This window comes from Anguilla anguilla, chromosome 9 (assembly GCF_013347855.1).
Source record: "Anguilla anguilla isolate fAngAng1 chromosome 9, fAngAng1.pri, whole genome shotgun sequence".
Lineage (NCBI taxonomy): Eukaryota > Metazoa > Chordata > Actinopteri > Anguilliformes > Anguillidae > Anguilla > Anguilla anguilla.
Genome location: NC_049209.1, coordinates 17,706,325 through 17,727,453, shown reverse-complemented (window position 1 = coordinate 17,727,453; position 21,129 = coordinate 17,706,325). Strand labels below are relative to the sequence as shown.

General features: G+C 38.7%; 1 protein-coding gene across 2 annotated transcripts; it reads left to right on the top strand.

The window, feature by feature from the left end:
- The first annotated feature begins 5,149 nt into the window (after positions 1 to 5,149).
- On the top strand, positions 5,150 to 20,887 carry LOC118235252 (organic solute transporter subunit alpha-like). Of its 2 annotated transcripts, none has more exons than XM_035432406.1 (8): positions 5,150 to 5,811; positions 9,850 to 10,001; positions 11,746 to 11,819; positions 13,609 to 13,767; positions 14,893 to 15,004; positions 15,440 to 15,586; positions 16,334 to 16,439; positions 18,408 to 20,887. In XM_035432406.1, exons 1-8 carry the CDS (start codon positions 5,739 to 5,741, stop codon positions 18,575 to 18,577), a joined length of 993 nt encoding a protein of 330 aa, XP_035288297.1. In that variant the 5' UTR covers positions 5,150 to 5,738; the 3' UTR covers positions 18,578 to 20,887. The 2 variants fall into 2 exon arrangements, with proteins under 2 accessions (XP_035288297.1, XP_035288296.1); XM_035432405.1 differs by lacking the exon at positions 5,150 to 5,811 and adding an exon at positions 9,318 to 9,533.
- Positions 20,888 to 21,129: the final 242 nt, after the last annotated feature.

Genomic DNA, 21,129 nt, shown 5'->3' with positions numbered 1-21,129 from the left:
GGAAATTCTGTAATGTAAATTCAACCTAGCATTAAAAGGTAGTATCTGTCATTCTGCAGCTCTAATATAACCATACGGAACAGCAGGGAAACTGTCAGCCTTATCAGCATATTTATTATATGGACCAGGGGTCCTAAGCTATGGTCCTAAGGAGCCACAGGCTACCCTGGTAGTATTTTCACCTGAAAATCAGTTGCAATACCCATTCTGTTTTACCAGTTTTAAACCCAAGAAGCGCAGGGTGAGGTGAACAAACTGTACGTGTAACCATCCCCTTTACTTCATCAGTTAGGTGTTGAATAACAACGAGAATTCACAGACCCTGCAGCCATTCAGTGCCAGAGTTAAAGATGCCTGAAATACACTATTCCAGTAGAAAAATGTTTTGTTCTGACATTATCAGCCTATAGATTTAGCTGTACTTATTGTGCTACTATTTCACTTACTGGGCTTTATTGTTTTTGGCTTGTCCAGACAGTTTTGTGTGAGATTAAGATATTTCCATTACAAGTCTGTCCGAAATACTGCCAAAATCATTATCACAAGAATTTGATGCCCATAACATGACTTGAACTTCTCATAAGCCCAGCATTCAATACCCTATAGATGCAAGCACACAGCAGTCTAATGCATGTAAGTGCTATATCCCCTGCAAAATCAAGGGCCTTGAGAATATGTAAAAACAAATGTAGTTAAATTTAAATTGTATTTTGCTGCCATCTACTGCAAAGGGGGAAAAGTGTATTTAAAAAGTTTAATTTTTAGGCAGAGCTAGTTCAATGAGGGTCCGATAGGACTATTGCTTTGAGAGAATCTCTCGTTCATTTTCAGTTAATTTTCTTTCCTTTCCTTACTGCCATCTGTTAATCAGTTGCAACCCCCACTTTATATGGGCTGGTTCTAGATAGGTGGGTATGGTTGTCTCCCTCTCCTGACTGCTAGGATTCTCAATCCCTGTCCTAGTAGCTATGCAGCTTTTGATTACTCCTGGCAGGGCCCCTTTGTAATCCCCAATTTGTGCCCCTGTAACTTGTAACTATTATATTCTCCGTTATTCTACTGCACATTCCTAATGGCCTTTTTGGCCAATTTCCTTCCACGTGCTGCCAGCAAGGCCCTTCCCCCGAATTCCAAGAATGTTGTCATCTGGACGAACCCACTTCTGTGGTCCGGCCTCCCCTTCAGCATCGCCACCCGGCCCCGCCCATCATCTGAGCTGCCACCTCAAGATTGTCACCAAGGTGCCACTAATTTGATTAACATGACCACTCACTCACTGACCGTGTTGGTCATTTAAACCTGCACCCTGACCAGAGGAGGACAGGTTCCCCCCTTCAGTCTGGTTTCTTCCAAGGTTACTTCCTCTCTGTTACCAGGGAGATTTTCCCCAGGCTTGCTCCTGTGGGGGTTTAGGCCAGGGTTATTGGTGAAGTGTATGGTGACAATTGTTTGTGCGCTATATAAATACATTTGATTTGAATTTTGATGGAGCGACTGTGTTTGATTCTTTGAACGCCTAGACTGTTGTAATTCACGTGAGCAGCTCTGTTTAAATTGCCTGCCTAGCACAAGTGTACAAAGGCAGGCAGACCTACACCAGGGTGTGTATGTGTGCATGCTTATGAGAGACCTTTGCCTTCATCTTTTCATTTTCAGAGATAAGATGGATGTGCCAGCAAAGTAGGCTGAGAAGTGCAGATTAGAAGAGCGATATGAGTCATGACTGTTAATTTAGGCCACTGTATTGGTACCACAAATGTTAGGTTAAATTGTTTCATTGTAGTGTTGTATTAAATTAGTTACTTGTTGGTATCAGTATCTGGTGGATCCAACCCTACAATATTACTAGGGGGAAAAGAAAATCTATGTAGGCTATGGAGCCCTCTATCCGTGGATCCTACGCACAAATTCCTGCACCTTGCTTGTATTAACGTTGAGAGCAAACAACTTCTGTTTTGTAAACATATAAATATATTTGATGATGCAGAAACATTTTTGTTGCAGTCGAACCCTTGTCTTGCTAATGTAGCTTTTGTTAAACATGGAAAAGAACAAAGGTTAGTGTTAGCAAACTGCACCTCCAGTGTTTTTCATTTTCGTTCATTTTTATTTTATTTATAAAGCGCGTGACACTGGAGACCCACATATAGATTTCTCCAAATCGGAAAGCTTTGGGAGACACTGTTCTTTTGAAATAACGTCAAAGTCTCAAACAGAATATTTTGTTTACAAATGACATTGTTTAATGCTACAGTGCCTATTTTCTGTAGCCATTAGGCGTCTGTGTTTGTCGACATTAATGTCAATTAATAATAAAAAATAATAAATAATTAATAAATAAATTTATGAACAAGAAATATTTTCTTTTGTTTTTTATTGTTTTATAATTCATTGGGATACATTAGATGGATAGCGTGGGGCAAAATGGAAATAGAATAGTTTCGCAAACCTACAAAATGCAAAACTACTTATTTTCCTTAAAGTATGCATTGACTAATATATTAACAGCTAAATTCGCAAGGTGAGCATCTGAGTTGCTGGAGTTGGTAAATTAATGCTAGAGTTCATGAAAATGCGAGCTTAGGGGCTTGCATGTTTATGATACAAAGACTTGTGGAAATGAATGCTATTCATTCATAAATCCACCCAGGTCAAGGAACGGAGTGTCTGAAGCTAACTGGAAATGTTGTGGCCTTCACCTTTGTCACACGTTGTCAATAAAGATATTTGCTTATGACAAATTGCTTTGAGGTGACAAATCCTGGCTGTGACAATAATGGTTATCTTGCTGTCTCAGGATGACTTCAATGACCCCCGGGACAGAGATTTGTTGAATGACTTACACCTGTGTTGAATGATACTTATGTGTTGAATGAGTATACCTGAAGGGCATTTGGTTAAGTTTCAGGATGAATGACCTCTGTGCCACACATTTGAACAGTAAACTACAGGTCTGTTGTGCAAGGTAGAGATTTTTCACTGTGGCTGGTAGCTTCTTCCTCTTTTCTGTGTTTGCATTGACTCCTGGGAGTGCAAGAAATAATCAGAATGGTCTTAATAAAATATAAAAATACCTTTCATTTAAAAATATGTTATGTATATTTCTCTATTTCCTAAGCCTTTTTATATGCCATTGATAATATTATGATCACTATAATTCATTCAATGGTTGTATGGTGCTAAATGTACAGACAAGTGACAAAGGAAAAACCCAAATAAATGAGTGGACAAAACATAAATGCAGAGGCTTCTATACAGGTGTATTGCACGATACATTATTAACATCCTATCATACTCTGTGACATGTACACAACTGCTGAGCAGGTCCAGTTGAACTTGATTTTGGATCAAGACAACAAAAGGAAAAGCTCTCAGTGACTTTGAAAGAGGCTTCATTATCGGGGCAGGGATGGCAGGAGCTTCAGTCACAAAGGCTGCTCAACTGGTTAGTGTTTCAATAGGAACAGTGACTAAAGTGAGAATTTAGATCTATGGGAAAGAAATCAATGAATAGGGCCAGACAATGTGGTTAGCACTTGCGCTTTGCTATATATATAAAACAATCGCTGAGACAAACGGTGTGGTGGCACTATTGAAACTACAACAGGCTGGCAGCATTAGAAACCTAACAGAAATGTCCTTCAAAAAGCACTTTATGTACTCACTGATTTGACAGGCATCCAACGATCCTGCGTGCACAAAATTATCAGCAATCTCCTTCAATTTCAGCTCCCAAGCTCGCAACTTAGCCTTCTCTCCTGCTCTGTTTTCTGTGTTAATAAGGTTTAGGCTATAAGATAAGCTTAGCTGTAGGCAGGACTTGTCTTTGCTGTCTTCCTCAGCCAGCTTCCTGACTTTATTACAATTTGAGAGGCAGAACTATATAGGTAACAGCTGTGACATGTAGACATTTTGTGATGATCAACAAGTGTCTCAAATGTAATAAAGACTCTCCTTTTTTTGCGTAAATTACTGCTGGTTATGTACATTGTATTGTACAGTTGCAAAAACAATATTTTTAAAGTAATATACAATTATTAGTAAGCAAATAAGCGTGTATAATAAACTAAAGATTTGCCTGAGCCTTAGGTGGGATTCAATCCTGAGCCTCAACGGTCCCAATGCAAGGGCGTTATTACCAGTGTGCCACCTACGAAGCAGGTGCATCTGATGATCTACGTGCACGATCTACGTGTGCATATGATGTTTTGATTGGCTGGCGGAGCTAAATGTCCAATGGGGAAACACATTGTTTGTGGGCTTGGAGCATTTGTGATGATTTAATCTGGTAGAGAAGAAGAAGAAGAAGAAGAAGAAGAAGAAGAAGAAGAAGAAGAAGAAGAAGAAGAAGAAGAAGAAGAAGAAGAAGGAGGAGGAGGAGGAGGAGGAGGAGGAGGAGGAGGAAAATCCCCTAAATTTGGGGCTGAGAGACTGTGGTCATTGTGGTTATTTCTGTAGGAAACCCAGAAAAGTGCTCAGTGCATAGGTGTAACTTGGCAGGATGGCATACCTTGCATCCCAGTTGAACCTGTAAATTAATACTAGTGGCAATTGTGCAGGGTAGGCTGGTTCTGATGCTCCTCCTACTGCATGATGCGTTTTTATGAATTTTTAATCTGTGTTGTATAATAAAATGTTGTACTTTGCCTATTTCACGTGTCTGTCTTGACCTACACGCAGTTTCCTAGCGCTATTCCAAAGAATTGAATTGGAGAAGTAGCCGGAAGTTGTAAAATATGAAATTGGCACTGTAATTGCTTCCATAGTAATTGTGTCCTGTCTCTATAGTTTATAATATAGTAGCCTACTAACTTAATACTACGTATCAGTCAATGTTATTATCAGCAAAGTATACACTAAATCCATCTCGCCTAATTCTTTCCTTATATTGCTTCAAATTATCAGAACTCTTTTATAATAAATCGTCGTTTAAAAATGAGGTGGTTAAATTATCCCATCTTTTACAATACGTTTGGTTTGAAAGGAGACAGAATGATTTTCGTTCAAAGTTTGATTGAGCTGACCAAGAGTTAAACTTGAATGTGTATTTCTATGCTTGAATCACACGACCGCCGAACTGCTAGTCATGGCAACGCGCAATCATGTGGTAGAAATTCTTCGGGTAGTCTTGTTTCGGCCGGTGTACCCTGGAGCAACGCAGTCTTCATGGCTCTTAATCTCTAAAGACTCCTTTTAATATGTTCAGTAGCTACATTTTATCCCAGTGTAGTAGTCAAACTGAAAACAGTAGGTTACAAATGCATACACATTTAAACGTTTGGTGCATCTGAATCACAAAGCATGTATTTTCAGTGAAAACCTTTTTATGCCAGGCGCCTACTGAGATAACGAATATTGCGTGTCATTCACGGATTAGGCTACACTACACTACAGTCGTATTTTCAGGTACTACTAGTCTACCCTTGCACAAGTTCGTTCTGGTAAACTTTCGATTTATAGTTGGGAGGGACTACTAAACAATAGGGCGGATGGGGTGGGACTGTATTACAGGTATTCAAATAAATTGCAATCTGTGCTGCATACATGGTTCTACATCTGTTCATAACTTCAGTAGCTACTGCAGTAAACAACTATTTAGGCGCGAAGTTAGAGAACTGCTGTTCAGCACCTCATAATCTCCAGTCAGCAAATACGACCACAAGCCGTTGTGTTTTTGTGGGGTTCTTACACTTCTTAAGTGGTCTACAGAGTTTTAAAATCCACATATCAGGATCCTGATGGACGACTTCAATTTCACCATCGATCCAAGCTGTCTACAGGAAGCTCCTTTGGCTGTTGATGTCATAAAGCGTAAGTGAAACATATTTATTCCTGCCTATATTGGTACTGGGCTAGCCTACACTAACAATTGGAAGCTTTTGTGGCAGATTGCATAGTTCGTTTTGAAGAGCTGTAATATTCCACATGCCTATAGGACCAGTGCTAAGCATTGCCAAATTTTCAGACTTTTCACATCGCTACAAATCCAAGTGCAGTTGTTATTTCTTGTCAAAATGCAACAGCAACATTGTAGTAAATAGGTATTGGCAACAAGTGTACTTTTGTCAAAAATGCATTTTGTTGAATAACTTCAAGTTAAAAAAAAGGAAATTACATAGAATACCAAATTCATTATCCTCAAAAAATAGAGTCCCCTGGTTTAAACTTGTGAGGTGCAGATTCTATTTAAAACAACAATGTTGCAATTGGACCGATCAGTGGATTGGGTTGGCAAGGGTTCTAATGTTCTTACAATCAACATAAATGGCTATTTGCAGAAAAGTGTTGCACATGCAATTCTATCCATGGCAACGCATGACCTCACTTGTCAGGCAGAGAGTTACTATTTTTCCGTGTTAACTAAGAGTATGCAATAATACCAATATTATTTTTAAAAGCTGTGTATAAGAGAAACACTGCCACAGTACAGATCAAGAAGTGCTGAAATGTAGTGGTCCTGCTTGGTGTCCCCCTGATTTTATGTACAATCTCTTCAAGGGGTAATTTGGTAAAACTATTTTTTTGTTACAAGTTGTCAGGATCTCTAGTAATAAAAGCAGTTTTTAAATGTTTTTTCTGTGTTTCATGGCAACATCCGGTCTTTTTCTAAAATAATTAGAATATAAAGAATGAGAGAATGTGAAAGTTGAAATATAACATGATTTAACGTAAAACTACAGTTATTATTCCTCATGTAGAGAAAAGAAAATCAAGAATGAAGTTTTAGCTCAATTAATTTCTTAAATCACCTGGACAGCACATTCATTATAACAGCATAGACAAATCGACTGAAAAGACCAATGAGACTGCGCTGTACACTACCAAATCTTTTACTATAGAGTTGGGCTGATGTAAAAATTTTCAAACCGGTTTGATATTAAGCCAAATACCGGACCGGACCGGTAATAGCCTACCAAATTTTACCACTAGACGTCGCACATGACTCAGCCGCTCCCGAGTGGAACATAATGACAGCCCATGAATGAGAGTGTAGCGGCTTTACCGTTGTCAAGCGAAACTCCGGTTGGTAGTTCTATTTGGACCATTGTTATGCAAAAACTCTGGTTGGTAGTTCTATTTGCACCATTGTTAAGCAAAAACCTCTGGTCGTTAATTCTATGAAAACAATGATGCTATCAAGAAAAAATAGTTCCTTCTCGTTTTATACCATACAATTAGCACCAATTTTGGTCATTTTTCTCATTACATTATTTAATAAAGCTGCATGAAACCACAAGTCAATCAAATTAATCTCCCTAGCACTGTCTTGCTCTTTAAATGGTGTGGTCGCGCATTGTAGCCTATAGCCTACATAACGTCTTTCTAAGACCCTCTGAAACGGGTTTTGAATGCCAGCTAGCTTTATGACAGGTTCGCCGTCACTTGTCACCTAGCCAATATTAAAATTCTTGATTTTAGGTCAGAATTGTCTCACGGCGTGCTTGTTGTCCCGGCTAGCTAGCTAGCTAACTATTGAATTGTATTCAAAACAGCGGTTACTATAAACTCAATCGTTCACAAACATACGGATGAAAATGTGTCCGTAGCCATGAGTTAAATGCGTAATGCCTATTCTACTGTCCAAATAAGGGATGATTCCGATTGGTAAAGCTAGCAACAGTAACTAGAAATGTGATTAAACGTTGCCATCAATTGTGAAATTGGACATTGAAAACGGGAGGGGATGTAACAACAATTCAAAAGCGAAAGTTGCTGTTTAAACTGCTTTAGAATGCTGGATTTTGTAGCACATTGATTTTAGAACTGTTAAAAGGCCAAGGTGTCCCTTTACTGAGAAATAATGCCCAATCAGAATCGAGTATTCAACCAAGTCGTTGTATAGACGCTTTCAACGGTAACAACATAAACAAACGTTACTGCGCATGTGCATTGTTCTGGCCCTAACTTAACTTCCGCAAACAATCAATAACAACAGAGTCCCTTTAGACTATTTCTGATAACAAGCAAAATAAATAACAAGTAAATTATGTTAGCTAGCTAGTTAAAACTATGGCAAGCCAGTATTATTTGGGGTTACCAGTCAAAGAAAGGACCGTTACTTGGCCAAACTCAAACCGGTTTGAGTGCCATATCGTTCTTCATGTAGCATCTTTATTATGTCTCGTAAATAACCTCAACCTCATTTTCTCCAAAATAGACAAATTGCTTTGTCAGGCAATTGAGTGCATGTACATTGCAAGGCAGCTTTAAATATGTATATTTGGATATAATATATTTAATAAATGTTGTCTTACTTCTTAAATAAGCTTGGCTTTTTAACAACAAAATAAGTTGGTAAAGTATGCAGGAAGCACCAAGTAAATACATAGCAAATATGATTTCCATTTTTCTTTATATTTTAATTCTAAATTTAACTGAGTTTATTTATTTCATGTATTTAAATTGGAATTTCATTACAGCATTTAATTTATCAATGAATTTGTGGCTTGTGAACTGTGGTTCATAAGAGAAGTCTTGCTTGTAAAGAACTCTATTAAATTACTTCCCCTGTGGATTTCCCAAACCTTCCCTGTTTAGTTTGCATTCAGTGCCATCCCACTGACCATGTTGACAAGTTAAAGGAGAAATAGTTCTGCACTGTTGTGACCTACTACATTTTTAGATACTGGCACAACATATGGTACTCACTGTGTTGCAAGATTTCCTGGAAGTGGAATGGGAAAACCCTGGAAACCTTCCAAGGACTTTTACGGGAATGGATGGGTTTTTCTGGGAATTCATTTTGTTCAATTCAGTTTGTTCATCAGCATTATATTAGATGGAATCGTGGAAAAAACGTGTGACATGGTAGGCTATATTTAAGAAAGTGCATAACATAGAAAAAGCAGCTTGGGTTTTATGTAGTATTTTAAAACAACCATTACCGCAGGATGTGTAGTACCATCTACAATTTACTTCATTCAGAAGAGAATTAGTTCTGTGTAGCAGGTAGGATGGACCCGATTTTGTGATGCTCATATAATGAAAACGTGTGTCTTTGTATGAATGATGCTGTGTTGTGCATGGGACTAATCAGTCATACAAGAGGTCATGTTAGTTCATGAACATTGTAATAAGCCATGTGTTTTAAATAAAAATATTTGGTGAATGGGAAAATATTTAAAGATTAAGAATATGTCTCTGTTACGTCCCAGCCTCTGCTTGCCTGGGTAGTGCAGGTGGAGGTAATACCTACTTGCTTAATTGCTTAATTGCCTCCAACTGCCTGTGGCCCAATATAAGCCCTGCAGTATGAGGCTGGAGAGATCTTCTCTGGAGTGAGTTTCTTTTGCGTGTGGTTTGCTTTATGTTTTTGGTGTTTGTGAAGATCCTTTTATTTTGTGAACTTTGTGTGTTTTCGTTTGATTTAGTTTGTGCCTTAGTTTGTAATTTAGATTAATAAATGCCTGGGTTTGTTTTTAGTTCAGTTTTTGGATTGTTTTTGATACATTTGGATTTGTTTGTTGCAGCCCTTCGAGCCGGGCAAGGACCTGCTCTAAATTTGCCAATTGGCACAATTCTCCAGCCAGGAGGTAGAACTAATTTATGAAATCAGCTGACTGAGTTGATGAATGGAAGAAAAGCATTATAGGACTTTTACTTTCTGACCCCTGGACTTTTCACCTCTGCGGTTTTAAAAACGACATTTTGTTTCAGAAAAAGTAGATAATTGCTAGGATGTATACTGATGTACCGTGAATACTTTTTAAAACATATTTTACAAATCAGGACATTTTTAACCAGCCTACTTTCCCAAAATGTGGCATAACCAGTCCTGAACTGGAATATAATTTGGCTTAGTAGTATTGCCTGGCCCAATTGAAAGTTGCCAAAATTGTCTCTCTGCAGAACTGGATGTTTTTGGGATCATTCTGTACTCCATCTTGACCCTTATGGCTGCTGTGTCTCTGCTGGTTTACCTGGAAGAATCTGTGTACGTCTACAGAAAAGTCCCATCTCCCAAGAAAACCACCATCATATGGGTGAGCGGCGCAGCACCAGTAAGTACATAGAAATCATACGAAAGTGTAAAGTGGCATGAACAGTGAGATACATAATGTTTTGGACACAGGCATATTTTTTTCTTCATTTGGCTCTGTACTTCATATTAGATTTGTAATCAAGAAATTCACATGTGTTTTTCACAAGTGCAGATTTTCAACTTTTAGTAATGGGTATTTTTGTATACATTTTTGACCATGCAAAAAGTACTGTACTTTTTATACATTATCCCTCCTTTTCAGGGCATCATAATTTGCATTCACAGATGTTTCTGATTAGTCAGGTACACTCAGTTGCTTCCTTAGTGCAGGTGTAAGAGAGCTTTCAGTATCTTTCTTGATTTTAGGCATTTTATTCCCATTGGAGTCTTATTGGTGTGTGTAAATGTGAGGACCAGCATTGTACCAATGAAAGTCAAGGAAACCATTATGAGGCTGAGAAATAAAAAAATAAAACCGTCAGAGACATTGGGCAAAGCTTAAGCTTACCCAAATTAACTGTTTGGAACATCATTAAGAAGGAAGAGCACTGGTGAGCTCGGTAATCACAAGGGCCTGGTAAGCCAAGGAAGACCTCTACAGTTGATGACCGAATAATTCTCACACCATACTGAGGAAAAACCCCTGTCTGACAGATCAGAAACTCTTCAGGAGGCAGGTGTGGATGTGTAAGTGACTACTGTTTGCAGAATAAATCACAAACCGAACAACACGGGCTACAGTGCAAGATGCAAACCATCAGTTAGCTGCAAAAACAGGATGGCCAGGTTACAGTTTGCTTTGAAGTATCTAAAAGAGGTGACATGACTACTTTCATTTACATAACATTAATATGTCCCAAACATTCAGGTGCCCTGAAATGGAGGGGGGTTGAGTATAAAAAGTGCTGTCATTTCTACATGGTGAAACCAAAGTGTTTAAAATACTCTTAAGTAAAAGCCGAAAATGTGCATTTCATCCACATGTGAATTGTTTGATTGCAAGTCTAAAATTGTGAACATGAACACAGCAGCAAATAGGAAATAGTTAATTGGACTTTCCAAATGAGGGTGTGAATCGGACATTTTGGGTGCCATTCAGTTCCCTGGAGTCAATTGTTTGTTCTTTACCTTGGCCAATAGAGTTGGCGGGTGTTATGTTTTCACCCCATTCTGTCTGTTTGTTTGTCAGCAGTATATCTCAAAAGTTTCTGAAGATTTGCATGAAACATTGTGGGCAAACTTGGTAACTTGGTTAGGGGCCAGGAAGAAAGAATTGATTAACTTTTCCCATCAATTGGCCAAAGGAGGCATGCCATGCCAGTGGGCATGCCAAAACAGCATATCACTTCTGAATCGATTCACATAACGGCACAAAATGTGTAAAGGTTGATTGGTGTCAAGGAAGAACAGATTTACTTTTCAGACCAATTGGCCAAAGGGGGCATGGATTGTCCATGTGGTGTTGCAAAGGCTAACTAAAATGCATAGGCCTAAGAGTGGCTAGAATTTAAATGGGCATAATATATCATGCCTGATTTGAGAGATTGACTTTTTGTGAATATACAACATGTGAAACTGGCATACCTTGACAATTGCATAGTGTTGGTGGCGATATGCACTCTTGAGTGCCATCTAGTTCATCTTGTTTCTTGTCTTGGTTTGTAAATTTGGCTCTTCATGAGATCTACACCAGTACTACCCACTGTAGTATTTCAGTGGAAATGATAACAACTACAATGTAAATGGAATTCTTCTTTTCTTAGGTCATTGCTACCATGTCCTGTCTAGGGCTCTGGATTCCAAAAGCGATAATGTTCACCGATATGACCTCTGCCTCGTAAGTCTGCCTGGATTTAAAAATATGAAATTCATTGACAAGTATGAACTTGTCTCTTTGAGCGTAATTGAAAGCGTAATTGAAATCGATCTCTTTCTCGGTTATTCATGAACTTGATATCATTTACTGTTCTTGTCATGGTTCTGTTTTACTGTTTCTGTTTCCTTGTTGGGCCGTTTTGTGTCCTGCTCGTTCCCCTGTTAATTGTATTGTTTTACATTATTGTCTCGTTATTCTATCATTGTTCCCACCTGTGTCTTGTTATCCCCTCCTTTTCTGGTTTGATTGTTTTTTGAGTTCACCTGTGTCTTGTTACCCCCTGTCTATTTAAATTCTTGGTCCGCTTGACTCGGGTGCTGGTTCCTTGTGTTTGTTTCCTACTTGTGTTTGTTTCTGACCATATGTACCTACCCTTGTACTCTGCCTGCCTGTGTTCTGCCCTGCCCGTGTTTTTGAGTTCCTCTTGTTTTCTGTTAGATATTTTTGGAGTTTGTGTTTTTGCCCATCTTGGCCTTTTCTGTTCCCCATTTGTGTTTGCCCTTTTGTTAGTAAAGTCTTTGTTAATTTTCCCTTTTGAGTTTGTCTTCCTTACTCTGCGCCTGGGTCCTAAACCCCGTACTCTGACAGTTCTATAAAGTCTAGCAATGTTTAAAAAGATTAGCTGCATCACTGACTTGTACACAAAGCTCAGCTTCTCTGGCATATGTTGGTTAAAGTGACAAGAACTTGTTTTAAATGTATGTTTAAAGTGTCATTAACAGGACATACACAAGTGTGCACATTTTCTTGAGGGCACATCTTTCAGAAAAGTAAACATTTTTCCAGTTTAGGTGAAAAACATTAAGTGTACATCCATATGCAATACTGTCGTTTATTAAAACAATACTTTTAACAGTGATAATTTAAATGCGCACCATCCTAAGCTGTAGTTAGTTTCATGAGTATCTAATAAATTAGTGTGTGCACGAATGTTGGGTTCGTCAGCCTAACTGCCAGTGCAGAAAATCCAGCAATGAATTTCCTCTGAATATGCAGAGAATTTGTTTAGAAGCTTCACATGGTCCTAGATTACTCACTCCTTGACTAGTTTTTTTTTTTTTTTTTTTTTCCACATATGAAAAAGTCATGCTCACTTCTGTGCTGCATGAATTAGAGATGGAGAACCCATAGGAAGCACTAAACCCACATAGAACGCTGAGGAATTACTAAGCCCCAAGCTAATTAAAACTTTATTTACCTTTTGTTTTACTTCAAAGGGCCCACTGAAATCTAAATCTCTTACAAGGAGGACCTGACATGGAACAAAGTTGCAAATTAAACAATCAAAATTGCCATAATGCAGGGATGAGACAGTTATTTAAACAGGTATTAATTCAGCAGGCATTAAAAACGGGTGCATACTTCATTGTCACAACACTGTCATAAATACGTCTCAGTCTGCCAGTAATTCATACTATTGATTCATACTATCATACTGTGCACATACAGCCTCTATCCATTGATAGTCTCTTACCTTTCAATTCAGTAAAGTTGTGTTGAATTGAATGGGTAGCCCAGGGATCTCAAACTCAAATATTGAAGGGTCACTATGTCTGCTGGGTGTTCAGGTGTTCCTGTACTTAAGTGCTTAAAGTCATTGATTGGCAGAAGAGTCAGCATGCCTTGTTTTCAAGGCCGAAATTGGCTGCTGATTGAAAGGAAATTAAAAACCAGCAGAGGCTGTGGCCCTCCAGTACTGACTATGTATGTCTTTTTACATTAATATAATGTTTTCTCTCTCTCTCTGCAGGTACTTTGCAATTGTTGTTTACAAGTTCTTGATCCTGATGTTGGAGGAGTGTGGAGGAGAGGAGGAGTTTCTGAGACGTTGTGCGCAGGACCGGTTTCGGATTAGCACAGGGCCCTGCTGTTGCTGCTGTCCCTGTCTGCCGCATGTGCCAGTCACACGGTATGTTGGGTCACAGCAGGATGTGGAAGGTCACGCATTGGTTGTTATAAAAGGGTACTGGAGCCATAGTTGAATCATGCCTGGATGCATGAAACAACAGCCCAGTCAGCTAGTTCCCTGACATCACTGTTGGTTGTAGGCTATATGTCTATCCTGTGGTAGGGATCCCATCTCTGTGCAGTCAGGTTGAGTGTCTGTTCTGTGGTAAACACTTTGTCACTGCTGTAGGGGTGAGTGTCTGTGCTGTTAATTGGTGCAGTATAGTGGTGCTGATAAGAGAGGTCAATGTTCTACGGTTCAAGTGAGCAGAGCCATTGTTTAACAGAATTAACTACTTTGTTGAACTCACCTTTATGACTGGTCTGTGCACCGTTAAGACTTCCCAGGTGTGCAATGTTAGTTGGCAGGGGAGGGACATATGCTGAGGCGCAATATAGAATCCTGGTCAGTTTCTGCTCATAATCAAAGTTTTAAAGTAAAGGTGGAGGCTGTACTTTTGGCATACATTATCCAAAAATGAACAGCACATATGTACTTCTCAAAAAATCAGTGGAAGTGAATTTGCAGTTAGCATGCAAACAGGAACCAATGGTTTGAAACAATATTCTTATTTCATGAATTTAAATGTGTTTAAATTATACTGTTAAAATAATTCCAGATGAACTAAACATAGCAGCAGCACCACTTTGATTTCTATAGTGATTACTACTGCCTGTACTTCTGTTCATGTGTGGTACATGTGTAATGGTAAAGGCTTTTACTTTACCCTGCATTGCTGAAATCAGAGAGAGAAAACTGCTCTCATAGTGTTTACTGCATTCCTCCTATGCAGTCTCATGCAACTTGTGTTCCATAGTTTGTTCAGAAAAAAGCTGTTTAGTTACGAGTATGATTAGATGACTGTTACAATTAATGGTAGTTGTGGCTTGTCATCTGTAGTCAGTAAGATTTGTAGTGCAATGCACAACACCATCCATATCACTGTAACTCCACCCCTTCTCTCTGCTGCCTGGTCCCCTCCCAAGATGACTACACCTCCTTCCTGGCTGTTGGGGCCCAGGTACCAAGTGCTCCCTGGTTGGTGGAAGGGCCTTCTTTACAGTGTAATGTCTGACTCTTCCCCAGGCGGACACTGACCATATTGAAGTTTGGATCACTCCAGTTTGCTCTGCTAAAAACTGTCTTCACGATCTTATCCATAGTGCTCTGGACTAATGGGAACTATGATCTCTCTGATGTGAGTACTGTTCTGTTCTCTCTCATCCTCTCCACTATGCGTATCTCTGTCCCCACTATGAGTACCTCTCTGTGGGCCTGTGGATGAAAACCCATGACACACACCAGTAAGATCTATATCATCATTACGCATGACAAAATTCACCAAATTTTAAAAAAATCTGTATAGCAATTCCATAGAAAAGCAGAACTTTTTCAGCTGAATGCAAAAACACTTTTGCAGAGTGCATGTAGATTATATAATTCATTTCAGAGCTGAGTTTAACATACGAAATGCAACTCTTTGTGAAATGTACAGCGATGTTCATGGGAGGTGAATTCCAGGGCTGCAATAAAGGCATTCTATAAACAAAAACAATGGACTTAGTGTCTGTATGTTTGAACATACAGAAACTAAAATCTGGTAACAATAAATGAACAATATCTATGCTTGCAGCTGACGATAACTGGAACTGCAATCTGGATCAACCCATTTGTGGGGGTTCTCACCATCATCGCACTCTGGCCTGTTGCCATCATGTTTATGAATCTCCGCAACACCTTGAGAAGCCAGAAGATCATTCCCAAATATGCCATGTACCAGGTGAGTCCAACTGTGGCCATAGCTGATCAGAACACATTCAAGGATCAGTGTGAAAATGTATGGGAATTAGGAGCTTCTTCAGATTCCTTATGAATAGTCTATAAATATTAGTGCATTAAATGTAAGTAGTGCATACCACAATAAATTTACCAAACAACTTCTGTTAACATGTTAGCCTTTTATTCATGATGCCAAATCTGGCCCTCTTCCTGGATTTGTTGGTCTCCCTAAAAACTCAATTGTATTTATGCATTATCTTACTGAAACATTTCCTATATTAATATTTTGCTTTTGTACTTTTTTCTAATTAGCCCATATTTCTTCATTAGCACGTGCAATTATGATGTGGAACATGACGTGCAACAATAGTGTGTTTCAGGCTGGTTAATGGCACTTATATAACTTGTTAGTAACTTAATGCTTAGTGAGATTGTGATTAATATTAATTTGTAAACATGTAAACCTAGCTCTGACTGTCCTTTATAACTAGTCATTCAACATTCATTCTCCGTTACATGATTTTACACCTCTCCATATGGCCCCATTCTAAAACTATTCTCAGACAAGCTCAGCTACAATAGAAAATCAAACAAACCATATGGGCCTTATAAACAATGTTTCTTTTTACTTGGTGATCTGAAAAGTAAAGTATGTATTCACATATATTTACCCATACATTCAGAATGTGGGAAAAAACCACTTGTCATTCAGAAACATTTCAGTATACTATGCTTTATTTTACCCCAGCTGGTTCTAGTCCTAAGTCAGCTACAGACGGCCATTATTAACATCTTGGCCCTGAATGGAGCTATTGCCTGTGCACCACCCTTCTCCTCCCAAGTTCGTGGATACTGTAAGTGCAGCCCCGTTCATTATCATCACTTTAGAGAGTTATAGATGAAGCTAATAGCAGAGTTGTCTTTACAGAGCAGATACTCAGTCACGTGGTAGTGCTGGACAGGAAATGACCAGAAGAATAGGAGATGGTAGAAGAAGGTTGATGACAAGATGTGAAACAGAAATTGCTAATGATGGGAGATGGAGCATGGCAGGAGAGACTAATCACAGCAAAAAAAAGAAAAAAAGGAGAATTGAAGCACATTAACGCAGGAATTATTGTCAAGTTGATATAATAGTTTTTTGTCGCAGCAAGGCACTGGTATTTTTCATAAGAATATTGTAGTGTAGTGTTTTCTTTCAACTCTCCTGGTGTGAGAGACGCAATGTTTTCGATGTGCTAGAAGTATATTTGTGAGAGAGCCTCAGTTAAAGGCCAGTTAATTTTAGGTTCTGATTGAACAACAGTATCACCTGTGGAACCAAGTCACTGTTTTGAATTAAATCGGACACAAAGTTGTGTAGTCCTTCATTGACAGGATAGTTTGTATACTGTCACAGTTTGTGTACAGAAAATTTAGTAACTGACAATTGATTGTGTAGTGACTTTTCTCAGTGATTGGTGCTCTGTGTTATGCACAAATGTGTAAATTCTGTAATCCTGTGTGGAATGTCCTAATTGCATTCTTTGGGTCCCTCCCACCCTCTCTTTCTCTCTGATCCCCTTGTTGTTTTATTTAAAGGCATACTATGCATGATTTCTTTCCTTGCTTTGGTCCTGTGTTTACATCAAAAACATCTCTTCCTTCATTCTGAGCCCGATCTACACCCCCAAGATGAAGAAGCTCACCCACAAATAAAACTAAATGTTTTGCTCTGGCTGGCTATGTTGGTAGCTTTATAACATTCTGTTGCAGACTTCTGGAATCACTCTTTCAGAAATGTAGCAGTAGTTGCATTCATACCAGTCAGACAGTTACATGTACAGTATGCCAAATATCCAATAGAAAAAATTCCCACTTCGCTGCAGCAAAGTCATGGGGTGGCTACCTTTTGCTTAGTGGTGATGGATCGGAGCAGCACCAGCAGGTTTCAGTCTGCTGTAGCCTGCCTGGAAGCACAGGAAAATTCTGTAACATAACCACACATATTCACCAACACAAAATTCATTGTCGCTTTTATTTCTATTAATTTTTTTGCATCTTTACATAGTCTAGCTTTGTGTATCTATTGCAGCAAAGTGCGTATGCCTCTTTGTGCGGCTATTGTCAATATATTTTTGTCCACTAATAGAGGATGCCCTTGAAGTGGTGTAGAATTGGTATTTCATTTAGAACCACTTGATGCACATAACTGAATTTACTTATCTGAGAACATCAGCTAGCTAATGTTGCTGCTTGGGTAGTGTTATCTCTCCAGCACTAACCCAGCTGAAAACCACTGTACCCAAACCATGCATGTTTCCTCTTCTCCTTCTTCTACTGACCACATGCTTTTCAGATACAGCACGCAAAGAAAAAGGGTCATGCCCAGAAATATTTTAAACACTATTTAGAATAACAAATACAAGCAGACAAGCAAGGGCTGGCCAGAAGTTCACACAGACACAGATTGCCAGTGCATTATAGTAATGACTGAGCATGGTTATTTTATAATATTTTCAAGGGGGAAATTCTGCATAGTACGCCTTAAAATACATAATACATTACTTAATAGAACACAAATATACATTTCTTAGGATCTACTACAGATTTTCATACTGTAATGGACAGATTAGTTCTTCAAGGGAGCTTACCTATTCACGATGAAACTGGGGCTTGTGTATATGATTGTATGGATATAAATATTGATCTGTGAATTGAAATGACCCTGGTCTTTTGAGTCTGTATGTGGCCCTGCATCTAATTGGAATGTTTTAACCTCTGACCCTGTGCTTTCTTTCTCTGTTTGTGACCTCTGACCTTTGTGAATCCTTTCTGTGCAGTGATGAGCCAGCAGCTGTTGATTTTGGAGATGTTCATCATAACGTTAGTGAATCGCGCGCTGTACCGACGGCACTATGACAATCTCCCTGCTGCCGACCAGCACGAAAAGGACAATGCTGATAATGCCACAATCATCTTGCACAGCAAGAATGGGGACAACATGGCGTGAATGTGAAAAGCTGTCAGAGAGTGTGCGTGTGTGAATTTATGTTTGAGTGTGTCCCAGTATGCACAGGTAGGTTTGGATCTCAGAACCATACACAGAGAACAAGGGATGCTGCAGGTGCAGCAGCACCCCAGTCTGGAAAAGGGACCAGTGCTTTGCAGTGCACGGACAGTGCAGTGGAGAACACCAAAAGCAATAGCTTCCCCAAAGAAAAATGTCAGATTTAAATATAATGTGTAAACCTTTGTTTATTGTGTCAATGCCAAAATCTATTGTGTTGCTATTTTCAATATATTTTGTCCACTAATAGAGGATGCCCTTGAAGTGGTGTAGAATTGGTATTTCATTTAGAACCACTTGATGCACCTGCCTTTGATGTTGCCTATGTGTTTTAATGACTGCGTTTGTAATAATTTCATAGAATAGCTTATTGTAAACTTTGTGGGATGATTTTCCCACATTATTGTATATCCAGCAATTTACATTATTTTTACATAAGGTTCTGTGCTTACCTAAGTCTGAAAATGTGCAGCCTAATCTTAGAGACTTTAATGAGAAAGAAAGTGTTTTGCAATGGTATCTCATCTTGGGTTCAACTTTGGTTTTCATCTGTATTAGCCTATTGCAATTATAGGATACTACTTGGAGAACATCCCCTCTGATTCTGGAAGGTAGATCTCTTTAAAAAAAGTATTCAAAGTAAAATAAATATTTCAAATACAACCAACTTGGCATGTATGAAGGAATTTTCCTGCAGAATGAAATTGTGTCAAATTAATTGTTAAAAAGTTAAACAATCACAATGTTTAAAATATTGTATCAGATCCTTTGGTTAGCCTTATTAGTAGTACTTTATATACACTTATCACTACTGCCAGCACTCCCACTGAAAAAAATATGTTCCAGTGCACCTGCTCAGAGCTGTAAAAATATTAGAGCAAAGCTATATAGGCAATGTTTTATTTATTTTTAACATATATTTTTGTGTAAAAATGTGTGAGTGTGTCTATTTTGTTTCAACTGTGTTTTGTTGTCATCTTCACAGATCTTATGTTAAAGAACAGAAATAGAGAGTTGAGTTCATTTAAGTTGAAAGTACAAACAAGCTGTAAATAGAATGATGTTTAATTCAGGTGAGGACTGAAACTTTTCTGTCTTTATATAAAACTGTTCTTCTCACTATGCAGCTGTGGTAAGAAGACTGTGGTAAATTATGGACATTTCCCTCAGATTGGGGGTTTATGGGGGATTCCTCCTGTAGGAGAGGTAATACAGTCAGTGAGAGCTTCACTCTGTCCTCCAACAAACAGAACAGTGAACTCCCTGGATGATGTTTTAGTACTGTACTGTACTTTTCTGCCATGTAGTTCTGTGCAATTTTGAGCAAACTGTCACAGTACAGACCACTGCACTGATGTTTCAGATGGTTCACAGTTGCAAAGATTCTGCATGTTTGTGTGTTTAAAACCACATGCAAACCTTATATAACTGGTAGTAGAGAGAGAGACCTGCAGATGTCATTGTGAAAAAAGCACACTCGCAAAGTTTTAGGTGGCAGTGTAGTATAATGGCTAAGGAGTTGGTCTTGTAACCTAAAAGGTTGTAGGTTCAATTCGCCGGTAGGACACTGCCGTTGTATCCTTGAGCTAGGTGCTTAACTTTTATTGCTTCAGTATATATCCAGCTGTAAATGGTCTGCATCTCATGAATGAGCGCCTCTCATTCACCAGGGCAGTTAGGGGTTAGGTGTCTTGCTCAGGGACACTTTGACACGCCCAGGGCTGGGTTCAAACCAGCAACCCTCTGACTGCCAGACAACCACTCTTACCTCCTGAGCTATGTCGCCCTTGGATAAGTATATTCTGGATAAGAATATCTGCTAAATGCCTGTAAACTACAGTTTTAAAAATGTGTCAGAATGCATGTGTTTATAAATTCTAAACCACCATTTAGTGAATTCACATTAAAACATTTTAAAGCAAGCTTCCTCTCATCATTAGGGGTCCAAGTTCATAGGGCTGGAACCATTTTCTTTAGTTCTGGTTTTTGTTTATTTTCTTCAGGTTCTTCCTCCAGCTTTTTATAAATTCCTGTAAGATGGTAAATGCTAGAGACATGAAATTTTCATCAATAACAGTTATGATGTACAAATACAACAAAAGGAATATTTTCCCAATTGGCCATAAGATGGTGCTATAATTAACAATCCTCATTTTCTATTTTTTCTCCAATTTCTCTAACTCCAATTTAGGCTAAAATTGGTACACAGTTTCTGGCATGCATTCTCTACAACATGGACTGTCAACTTCCACCTTACTTCTGCTTAGTTTGATCAATTTCCACCAAGAAGCAATTATGGACCTAGCTCTTGAGTTCCTCTTCTCAGATTTTTAGAAATTTCTTGTCAGTTTGAAGATATTTGCCAATAAAGTTGAAAAGAGGCATGGCCTAAAAGAAAAAATGGCTATAACTCCATGAAAATCTGCTTGATTGCTATCAATAAGTATTAAATTAAGCATGTGTGCAACAGCAGTCCAACCTAAACCCATAGACAA

What these genes read in the sequence shown, in the direction of transcription:
- LOC118235252 (XM_035432405.1), top strand. Translation starts at nt 9,404, where the DNA reads ATGCCTGGGTTTGTTTTTAGTTCAGTTTTTGGATTGTTTTTGATACAT. An exon ending in GGAACTATGATCTCTCTGAT is followed by an intron (nt 15,005 to 15,439) that starts GTGAGTACTGTT and finishes CTATGCTTGCAG; the next exon opens with CTGACGATAACTGGAACTGC. An exon ending in CCAAATATGCCATGTACCAG is followed by an intron (nt 15,587 to 16,333) that starts GTGAGTCCAACT and finishes ATTTTACCCCAG; the next exon opens with CTGGTTCTAGTCCTAAGTCA.